At 38.9% G+C, this 12,169-nt stretch overlaps 1 protein-coding gene across 2 annotated transcripts in view; it reads right to left on the bottom strand.

Moving 5' to 3' along the window:
• THSD4 (thrombospondin type 1 domain containing 4) overlaps nt 1-12,169 on the bottom strand; it is a 696,080-nt gene that overhangs the window by 446,793 nt on the left and 237,118 nt on the right. For both annotated transcript variants that reach the window (XM_066592520.1, XM_066592521.1), the window contains exon 6: nt 4,406-4,508. In XM_066592520.1, coding sequence (XP_066448617.1) covers nt 4,406-4,508 — 103 coding nt within the window. The remainder of the gene's footprint in view (nt 1-4,405; nt 4,509-12,169) is intronic.

The raw sequence follows: 12,169 nt of genomic DNA, 5'->3' as shown, positions 1-12,169 counted from the left end.
AGATCGTTTGATTTCCATCTCAAGCACAAAAGCAAAAGGCATTACGAGTAACGGGATGCGTGTTCAACTACAAAATAATGCATCCGCCGAACGTTTCGCAACACAATTGCTGGATATTGAGAATGCTGAGGTAAAATAAAAGCTGCGCTGTGATTGGTTGCTATATATTATACCGCTGAGGTAAAATCAATGCTGCACTGTGATTCGTTGTTATTTTTTATATTACTGAGGCAGAATAAAAGTTGCGCTGTGATTGGTTGTTATTTCTCTTACTGCTGACGTAACATGAAAGCTGTGCTGTGATTGGTTGTTATATATTATACCGCTGAGGTAACATGAAAGCTGCACTGTGATTGGTTGTTATATTTTATACTGCTGAGGTAACATGAAAGCTGTGCTGCGATTGGTTGTTATATATTATACTGCTGAGGTAACATATAAGCTGCGCTGTGATTGGGTGTTATATATATTTTAAAGCTGAGGTAACATCAAAGCTGCGCTGTGATTGGTTATATATTATACCACTGAGGTAACCTAAAAAAACTGCGCTGTGATTGGTTGTTATCTAGATATATAAAAACGAATGTATGTCTGTCTGTCTTCGCAGCAACGCGCGATGGGTAAGCTAGTTATTGTATAAAATGTTCAATCTTCACTCTGCAATATCCACTCCACATTAAATTCTGGATGCTGCCTCTCCTGACCTCTATCTAACTTCTGCTTATAACTGAGCTCTGACAGTTTCGACCTATACCTGCTTGCTACTTTCATGTTACATGTTGGGAACACTTGCCTGTACACATATGAGCTGTTGCTTACAGAGACTAGGGGACTAGCCTAGACTCTAGGGGTAGTGACCAAGGATTCCACGTGGGAAAATCCATAAATCCCTACTGCAGGGGTTATGGTGCAGAATCCCTTGGACGCCACTCCCTTGTTTTGCTCTAAAGGTACTTTTACATGGAAAGATAGTTTTTTTAAAATCGCTGGAATGTTCAAATTTGATAGATTGTAAAGTGTAAACACAGCCAACGATTGAACAATGAACGATAATTCATTCACTTATCGTTCAATTTCATGCAGGCGTAAAAATCATCGTTGGCTCATAATAATTGTCCAGTTTAAACACTGGCCATTCCATTATTCACAGGTACAGTGAACTAAACAATCCTGTAAAAAAAATAAATAAATAAATAAACTATTTATCTTTGTGTTTAAACTGATTGCCTGAGCAAACAAGCAAACTACATCATTGTTTGCTTGTTCGCTCGGGCAAATGATTACTCTTACATGTAAAAGTACCATAAGTCAAATTTATTAATGGGTTGACATATTTAGTTGGCCATTGTTAGAGTATGAAAACTTTACTTACTTTACTAACTTGTTGTGTATTAGTTAGTGCAACATTTATAGGATTTTCTAAGGTCACTATTGCACCAAAACTAGCCTCACATGCCCAGTCACAGTCAAGAATAAAATATAGCTGGGCCTCACATTTCCATAAACCTGCTTTAATTTTTAGTCTGATTCAATTTCTCCCTAATCTTGCTAGAATATTCAAGTTGCATGTAAGAACAGGTAAAGGAATGTTACATATACTATATAATACAGCACTGAAGAGTTATTGTCACTTTCTACAGTATTACATGTCTATGTTGTACATTATTACTAGTTACGGAACGTGTTCGGACAAAATCTTTGATTTTAAAAAGCACAATGAATATACAGATAATCAGAGGCGTAACTTGAAGCTTCTGGGCCCCAATGCGAAACCTGTACCAGGGCCTCCAACTATAATGATTTATTCATAGTACTGGGCTTCCTATATGGAGAAGGGGGTCTTATGGGCCCCCTAAGGCTCCTGGGCCCGGGTGCAACCGCATCCCCTGCATCCCCTATAGTTACGCCCTTGCATATAATATTCTCCAACATCATATTCATGCTGTAAAACTTTTAACAAACTTTTAACTATTTGACTTTTAATTCAAATATACGTGCACGAACATGTACTCTATGTATATTTAAGGCACTTGATATGAAAAAAGGTATACCCATGACATAGAGTATTGTATAGCTATCAGATATAGGTACAAACTAACTCCTACACTAAATACACATTACAACTTTAATAATTCTAACCCGGCTTAGTTGAACATCATACAACATCCCAAGTACACTATGTTTTCATTAGAAAATCTAATGTTTGTCTGAAGCAGCATGACATTAAACTTTGGACTGGATATAAAGAGAGAATGAATCAGATGGATATAAAATGGCTTTTCGAGTCCCTGAGGGGACAAGAAATAAGATTTCCTTGGACAATAAGACAATAGTTGGCAAAGAAGAGAGTCATTAAAAATTGATTATGTAAGATACAAGGTTATTTGATCTTTAAACTTGGACATACTTTTTATTTCCGATTTTGCTTCTAATATAGTGTAGATACCAAACTCAAAAATGATTAAAAGACCTGGGAAGCTGATTTCAATAGATTTAGAGCAGCTTTCTTGGAGAACATTCTGTAAGTCATGTTATAAAGAAGCATAACATAGTATAGTATCCACTCTTAGAATAATACGTGTAAGTGTACAGTTGATAGTTTAGGATAGTTAAAGCAACAAATTTAGCTAAAAAAATGACCAAATAATTTGTTTGCTTGGTTCAGTAGAATCTTAGGAGGTCTAAGTGTAACACACAATATATCTAACTACGTAAGCTCTAAGGCGGCATACATAAAAGACAAAATTCACTGCTATGATATACTGTGTTTCCATAAAAATAGGCCCCCGTCTTATTTTAATTTTTGCCCAATAGAGGCACTAGGTCTTATTTCACTTACCTAGCTGGCTCGGTCCATGTCCATTACACTGCTCTCCAGAGGTCCGCGCTGTTATCCAGTCCTGGCCACTCATATATCATCACTTCCTAGTTAAGGGATTCATAAATCCCACCTCCGGGAAGCGATAGCTGTGATTGGTTCTAGAGCACCGCTCTCAGCCAATCAATGCAGCGCTGGATGAACCAATCACAGCCATCGCATTGGTTCATCCAGCGCTGCATTGAACGGTTCTTCAAGCGCCATGGCTCAGCCAATCAATGCAGCGCTCGATGCACCAATGCGATGGCTGTGATTGGTTCATTGGGCAACGCAGTAATTGGCTGAACGCAGCACTTGAGAACCAATCCCAGCCATCGCTTCCTGAAGGCAGGATTTATGAATCTCGTCACCAGGAAGTGATGATATACGAGCGGCTAGGATTGCGAAGACTGCGGGAACAGCACGGACCTTCGGAGAGTGGCGTGAGGGACCTGGACCGTGTTTGCTAAGTAATGTATTCCTTTCTGTTTTTATGTGGTGTAGCTAGGGCTTATTTTCGGGGTGCAGCTTATATTTCAAACCTCTATCTAGACATAGATAGATAGATAGATAGAGGCTAGTTTAACAGTAAATAAAATCTAGTATCAGATGTACAATACAAAAAAACTATAGCTATTATAAAATTAATATACAGCAGAAATTAATCAAGTTAAGGTGCTTTTGCTCTTTCTTTCTTAGAAAAATGTATGCTCAACCATATGCAAAAAAAACATGCAAAACTCTGTTGCATACTGCGGATATTGACTTTAAGTTTAACAAAACAGATACCTTTTCATGCTTTTTGTTGTATTAAATAGTATGGTAGACTACTTTTTTCTGTATAATCAAGAAACAGAAGCTCTGTCTATTTGCGTTTTCATGCTTGATACATTTTTATGCTGTTTTTATGTACACTCGTGTGACACTTAGGGCTCATGTCTACAGGCCGGTCAAATTCCGCATGCGGGAGCCCACAGTGGAATCCGATGCTGCCCGTGGCCAAGGACCCTGCTTACTGGCCAGGTCTTCTTTTTTTCTCTACTGCGGATGTGTGCGGAAGTGCCAGCTGGTGCACATGCCCAGTAGGATTTTTTTTTTCTTTCTCAAACTCATGCTTTCCCGTGGAATCCACGGCCCTTCCGCAATGTCAATTATGAATGGGCCGCGGATCGGGCATGTTCCATTGACTTTAATGGAAGCCATCCGTGTGGGAATTGCACTGAAATGGAGTATGCTGCAATTTGATTTCTGCACCTAAGGTCTGCAAGTCAAATTTGCATGCTTTAATTCAATTGCAGACGCCCATGTTTCCCTATGGGCGGCTTGAACTTCGGATCATCCATACGAGCATCCCACGGGCTCCACAATTCAAATCCGCCCATGGACATTGGGCCCTAAACTCATTGAAGGAAGCCAAAATCTGCTTACATTTTTAATTAAAGAGAAGTTTCTTAATTTTAGATGCAATTGTGAAATTTATAGTACTACTACAAAAAACGGGTTTAAAGTTAATTATTGCAATAATGACAAAAGTAATAATGATCTCACCTTCTGTAAATGGTTCCCATTCATACAATCGGCCCATAAATGGCTTGTTGTTGTAGGATGCACACTGCACTTCTCGGGTGCCTCTGTTGTTACCGGGACACAGCTGTGAAAACAAACAACCAGACAAGAGTTTATAATGCAGAGTTAATGACTGTTTAGCAAGGATTTTGTATAATGCTAAAGTTTTAAACAGTGACATAATATATACATCCTCAGTTTGTTGAAATGCAAACCTTATTTATACTTGGAATTTTGCTTTAACATGCATCCAAAAACAATTGCATTTGTGTAAGCCATTCAGATTCCATCGTACTATGGCCATGATACCGAAAAGCAAGTGGCCCAGAAGAGGTCCAATCATAGTATAAGCTGGGAGGATGGCTACTACCGTATACAGGATAAATAAAAATTGTGGCATACGTGTGCCAAAAAACTTGTCAAGTTTATAGGTGTATTCCCATATTATAATGTTATGGCATATCACTCGTACATGCTATCATTTTTTGATTTGTGTGGGTCTGAGTTCTGCGATCCAAAATAATGAGATCAAAGAGCCCAGGGTTTCTTCAGTTTATTCCCCACTACATCACAGCCTAGGAACGGCAACACAGCCCCATTCAAGTGTAATTCCTTTCCCAGCAAATGGTTGGGAGCATTACTGTGCAGGGAAAATGTCTAATGGAACAGCGCTAAGCCAGCATTCCTGGTTCCCACAGTACCACCCCCACTAACTCCACACTGAAGTCCATGTGCTGGACAAAAATCTGACTCCTTTCAGAGTCCCACGTGCACACTGTCCTATAGGCTTATATAAAAGAGCGTGAGTACAGGACTCTGAAAAGAATCCGATTTTCACCAGGCATACCGATTTCAGGGATGGACACCGTGGCAACCTGGTAGCGGGTCAGCATGACAAATATAGCACCTGGCTCCCTGTCACCTCGCCTAACAGCATGATTAGTTAAGGCCCATTTACACGGAACGATGATCGCTCAAAAATAGCTCCAACGACAGTTTGAGTTACAGTTTTGAGTGATCATCTTTGCATAAACTTTTTAGTAGCTAATTAGCTACTTAAGAGTTATGCAGGCAGAGCAGGACACCGCTGAGAGTTCCAAGAACAGCAGCTGCTTTGTATATGCAAACAGCTGCTTTGTTCATGGGTCTGTCAGCTGGTATCCCGCTGAGCTGATAGTGCTGAGAACAGCAGGAGCTGCTTTGTTCTCAGAGCTGTCACTGAGAGCTTCATGTGGGATACCACCTGGTATCTCACTGAGAATTCAGCGTGTGGTGCTGAGAAGGCATATTGCTGACTTTTAGCTTGCTAGAAATCAGTGATGAACGAACAGTGTACGATGGCCGCCCATTTAGACACAACGATTATCGCTCAAAAGATGGCTTTTGAACTAATTTCAAACGATAATTGTTGTGTCTAAATGGGCCTTTAATTTTCCAACCCCCTAGCACCAATTCAGAGACCATAAAACTTTCACATCCTTGTCAGTGGACTAACTCCGATGTCAGATGCTGTTCTGCATATGTATAATACACTATGCAGTACAGTGCAAATTGGATTGGAAAGGATTAAGTCCCACCCAGAGAAGGAAGTCTTTTGATGGCTGAAAACTGATGCAGCTATTTATGCATTGATACACACAAAAATAAAAACATATTTTTTATATAAAAATGCAGTTTGTATAGAAATTTTTCAAACATTTATACAGTATAGCTGAAACATTCCCTGCCATGCTAAATATTGATGTAAAGCTAAATTTCCCACAGCATCATCACAAGTAAAACAAAGCATTACATAGTTTCTGTTAAAATCAATGACCTGTCCATGTAGTACATGGACTTATTGATTCCTCCAGAAGAGGAGGCACTCCTCCTAACCATGATCTAATCTGGATGATTAAAGGGGTTGTCCCGAGGCAGCAAGTGGGTCTATACACTTCTGTATGGCCATAATAATGCACTTTGTAATATACATTGTGCATTAATTATGAGCCATACAGAAGTTATAAAAAGTTTTTTACTTACCTGCTCCGTTGCTAGCGTCCTCGTCTCCATGGTGCCGACTAATTTTTGGCCTCCGATGGCCAAATTAGCCGCGCTTGCGCAGTCCGGGTCTTCAGCAGTCTTCTATGGAGCTGCTCGTGCCAGAGAGCGGCTCCGTGTAGCTCCGCCCCGTCACGTGCCGATTCCAGCCAATCAGGAGGCTGGAATCGGCAGTGGACCGCACAGAAGAGCTGCGGTCCACGAAGACAGAGGATCCCGGCGGCCATCTTCAGCGGTAAGTATTGAAGTCACCGGAGCGCGGGGATTAAGGTAAGCGCTCCGGTAAACTTTCTTTACTTCCCTGCATCGGGGTTGTCTCGCGCCGAACGGGGGGGGGGGGTTGAAAAAAAAAAAAACCCGTTTCGGCGCGGGACAACCCCTTTAATCGACCTGAACAAAGACTATTACAATAAATAAAATCTAACGCACAAATCATCTATAGTCTTTTTTAAATATATTCCATAAAAACAATGCAACAAAGGTATGCACACATCAGAATAACACAAAAGGTAGCATGAACCTATATATTCATGTTCATGGCATACATTTATCATTATTTTGATATGTATTTTGCTATAAATTAATGATATTTTCATTGCTTTTACAGGCAGAGGAATGCTAATTGCAACATATTTCTCTCCACAATAAGCCATTGAACCTTGTATAGGACTGTATTATTTTAATTTACAACTTTCCAAAGCAACAAATAATTATTGTCTTCTCAGCTGTCACTGCAATAATGATAACTGCTATATAATGATAAAAGAGGGATTTGGGGGGAATAGCAATTTCTCCCTTACTAAGAAAGAATTTGGCAAACTTCACAATTATTGCATCATACAGCTTGTAAATGAACCGGGGAGCCACCTGGATCCTCACACAGCTTAAGTGTATATTGTTTAGTACTATGGTAACCTAGGTAAACCCAAGTAATAGCCTATAAAACCTTTCTCGGATTTGTTTTTTTGTTAGCTCTAACAGTCATAATTATTGTGCATGTAACTTGATGTACAGAACTGAAAAGTCATCAAACTGGAATTCTTATACACGGCAATGGCAATTAGTTCATGAATCGCTAACTCATCTTTATCCCACATTCCCTGCGTAAAAAAAGAAGAAATATCTTAGTTTCCTGTTTTAAAATCATTTGGACATCTTTAGGTAACTTTAATCAGTGACTCACAACTGACATATCTAAAGAAGAATATAATGCGGTCTGCAGAAACTGCAGGGCAAGGGTCAGAAAAGCTAAAGCTAATAATGAATTTAGGCTTGCAAGAGAGGCTAAAAGCAATAATAAAAGGATTTTGGGGGTATGTGAAAAGCAAAAGAAAAGTCAAAGATGCTATGGAATATTTACAGGCTGAAAATGATGAATTGGTTAAAAACAATGTTGAGAAAACCAAATGTTTAAATTCCTATTTTTTTATTATCTGAAAATAAATGGAACATCAACTGGTCTTCCCTATGCTATTGAACGAATAAAAGACTGCAGGCTATCTATAATCAGAGAGATGGTGAGGGAACACTTGGTTAACTCAAATGAATTTACGTCTGCACGTCCAGATGAATTACATTCTAGGATACTGAAAGAAGCATCAGAGGTAATTGCTGATCTATTTGCCGTAATCTTTGAAAATTCCTGGAGAACAGGAGAAGTCCAAGAAGATTAAAGAGCAGATGTTGTCCTTATCGTCAAAAAGCAGAAGGTGGACCCAGGAAACTACGGGCCTGTGAGCCTGACTTCTATACCAGAAAAGACCTTTGAAAAAATTATTAAACAGCTTATATGCAAGTACTTGCATGAGAATGGGGTAATTAACCAGCAACAGCATGGTTTTGTAAAAAACAAGTAATGGCAGACTGATCTAATTTCCTTTTATAACAGAATTACAGACTGGATTGATCTGGGAAATACAGTAGATAGTGTATCTTGACTTTTGTAAAGCATGTGGCAAAGTATCTGATACAATCCTTATTGAAAAAAAGACCAAATATGGGATTGATAAGGCAACTGTTAGGTGGATTCACAACTGGCTTAGTGTGATCGTACTCAAAGAGCGGTCATAAATGGCTGCACATCCAATTAGAAGTGGGGTACCACAAGACTTCAACATTTCTATAAATGATCAAGGGGAAGGAATTGAGGGGAAACAGGCCATATTTGATGACGACACAAAACTAGGAGGGATAGCTAACACTACAGAAGAGAGAGGATTCAAAAAAAACTAGACAAGCTGGAACAGTGGGCTGTGACTAACAAAATTTTATTTAACTGGGAGAAATTCAAAGTCCTACATCAGGGGAAGAAAAATGAAAAAAAGCATATACAGAATGGGCGAAACTGGGCTAAGCAACAGCAAATGTGAAAAAGACTTCGCTATACTAATAGATCACAGACTGAACTTGAGTCAACAATGGGATGTAGCAGGAAAAAAAGGTAAACACAACTGTGGTATGTATGGAGAGAAGCATAAAGTCTAGATTAGTAATTATCCCCCTTTACTCTTCCTTGGTCAGACCCTATCTGTAATACAGTGCCCATTTCTGGGCACCCCACTTTAAAATAAAGACATCAACAAACAAACAAGAAAAGAGCTACCAGGATTGTGAGCATTTGCAAACCATGAACTATGAGGAACAGTTAAAGAATCTGAGAATGTTCAGCTTACAAAAAAAAAGGCTAAGAGGAGATTTAATGGCCATTTATAAATATCTTAAGGGCTGCCACAGTGTAGAGGGAGCAGCCTTATTTTCATTTGCACAAGAAAAGACTACAAGCAATCTGAAACTGAAAGGGAGGAGACACAGATTAGATTTTAGAAAAAACTTTTTGACAGTGAGGGTGATCAATGAGTGGAACAGGTTACCATGGGAGGTGGTGAGTTCTTCCTCAAAAATAGAGGCTGGACAGACATCTGTCTGGGATGATTTAGTGAATCTTGCATTGAGCAGGGGGCTGGACCCCATGACCCTGGAGGTCTCTTTCGATTCTATGATTCTTCAAGTACAGTCTTTTGTTGTTAGATGAATGTTTGTGGAACCATTTTGAGGCGGTATGCCAGCTGATGTTGTTGAGGAAGATAGTGTTAGATTCCAGTGATTTCTTTTTTATAACAAGTTGTTTAGTTTTTCACCTATTTTCTGATGCCTAATTCATATGAAGAACGCTCAGCTGGGAAATTTAGTTTACTTTGCCATTGCTAAAAGCACTTATAAAACAAAAGTTACATGGAGCAAGATCGGGTGAATACAAAGGATGAGGCAAGGGTGTCATAGCATTTTTCATCAAAACTTGCTCAATACTGAGCACTGTGTGGACAGGTGTGATTTCATGATGGAAGAACCAGTCACCTGTTTTCTCACATAGCGCTAGTTTCTCTAGACCTGAAAAGTGACTTCAAACTGTATCTTTCACACAAAGAACAGTTTTAAAGGGGTTTTCTGGGGCATCAATATTTGTGGCCATCAATATCATATTGTAGGGAGTTTAACTCCCGGCACCACACTTGATAATCTGATTGTGCTGGGTTGTGGCGCTTGTGCCCTTCATTGCTTATCAGGCACAATGCCATATATTTGGTAACAGCTGTGTCCAGTATTGCAGCTCTGCGCCATTTACTTGATTGGTACAGAGCTGTAATACCAAGAATAGCTGCTACAAAATGTATGGCATTGTGTCCAGCAAACAATAAAAGAGTGCAGCGCATGCTGAACCAATGCAGTCCCTTCAGTCAACTGAATGGAGGTGCTGAAAATCAGACCCCAATTATACTTTAAGGATAGTTCATCAATATTAAACCTCTGAAAAAACCCATTTAGCAGAGCCAAGTGCATTCCCCTGGATATGTAGCAGATACACCGAAAATTCATTGGCCACAATTCTGAACTTGTTCAACTTTAATCTAAATTTTAAATTCAAAATCAAACCAATCCTTACACAAAGTAAATGATCACAAAGGTCCAGAGATTAAAACTCTAAAAATTAAAGTACAGCTAAACTTTTTAAAAACTTTTGACATTTCATAGTGGCACATTAGTAGCTTTGATTTGTGATGGTCCACTTTCCGAGACCCCCAGTAATTACTAAAATGACCAGGCAAAAGAGCTCATCTGAGCACTGTGCCTGTTCAACTGTTTCAGAGCGATGTACGGGCTCCATAGAAAGCATATATACACCACTCATGATGGCCGCCAAATGGGCTCAGATAGTGCTTTTGGACATGAATGTCCCATTGTTGAGAATGTTAAGTCAGAGATTGCCAGTGATTGAATGGTCTGAATGGTGCTTAAGGAGTTTGGCAAAATGATCATTTTATGAATCAGCCTGATTTGTAAGTTTGGACTCAGATGTGATCTTCTGATATGCTGCTGCCTTATACTATAATCCCTATGACACATTGTAAAACAGAACCAGCCCCATAGTTTAGCATATTACATTCTTTAAGAATGTATTACTTGATGGAAACCTCCCAATGCATTACAGTAAAGGTCACCAGTACCAGGATGGATAAGGTTTTAATAATTGGACACGCTCAGTATTCTGGCCGACTATATTCCTAGATACAAGCGTTCTTATGTACTTATTATTATTATACGCTATTTCACTAGACTTCTACCAATAAAAGTAATGGATCAATAAACCATGAAAGGTATTAGTATAATAAAGGATTACTTATTACTCATAGGATATTGGCATCATCCTTTAATAACAATGAACTGCAGTGAGATAACTGGGATCCTATCCAAACTGGACATCCCGCTGACTTTGACTTTGATGTAGAGAAAGTATTATTGATATAAAGCACACGTCTGGTGGATGATATTAGAGTCCCATACATGTGTTTTCTATGAAAGCATCCTATACAACATTACAAAAGAACAATGTCACAAATTGTAACAAATCACTTTTTTATAAAACTGTATTCTGCAAATGTCATTATGTCGTATAGACTGACTAAATCTCTGCAGAAATTCGACGACTGAATCCCATTGTGAGTCAGGCCCACTGACATTTCTGTAGTACTGGTGTATAGTTTATTCCATTCGCAATAAGTTAAAGAAATTGGAACAGAAACAATACAAGCTTAAATTCTTTTTTTCAAAGGCAATAAATCTGCTAAAATGGAGAGATGAAGTGGAGATGAATCTATAGCTGGCAGTGGCACCACGTTGTGTAATTACTAATGAAACAAGTAGTTCATTGTCTGGATGAAACCTACCATTAGATTCTGCTATTTAGGTAAAGTTACAGTGAACAGATCAGCCTTCTGATTTGTTGCACACTAAACCAGGACTTGTAATTACATTGTCTGGATCCTCGATCGTGATTGTGTCTGACGTTTTAAGAGTCACCTGACAATGACAGCTTTTCAAACCAAGATGAGCTCATTAGTCAATGTTCTATATATTACAGTTGTTACATTATAATGTCGTAAAGCATAGAAGTGTAGCAACTGTCACAGGCATACAGACTGTTATAAATACTAGCCATGCACAAAATGATTCTCCGCTATTTTCACAACCACCCAGTGTAGAAACTTTAAGGAACACGTTTGTTTAAGTAGCATTTATCAGCCTCAGGCTTTCTCATATTCCACTCCCTAGTTTTTGATAGCTACAGTCTATAATATCAAAATGGTAGAGTGAAAAATATATTTTAAAAAAATCATAAAAATAATATGAAATCGGCTATGCTTGTCTCAC

Source organism: Eleutherodactylus coqui, chromosome 2, assembly GCF_035609145.1.
Source record: "Eleutherodactylus coqui strain aEleCoq1 chromosome 2, aEleCoq1.hap1, whole genome shotgun sequence".
In the NCBI taxonomy this organism is placed as follows: domain Eukaryota; kingdom Metazoa; phylum Chordata; class Amphibia; order Anura; family Eleutherodactylidae; genus Eleutherodactylus; species Eleutherodactylus coqui.
Note: the sequence above shows the minus strand (reverse complement) of the source record. Positions and strands in the feature narration are given on the sequence as shown.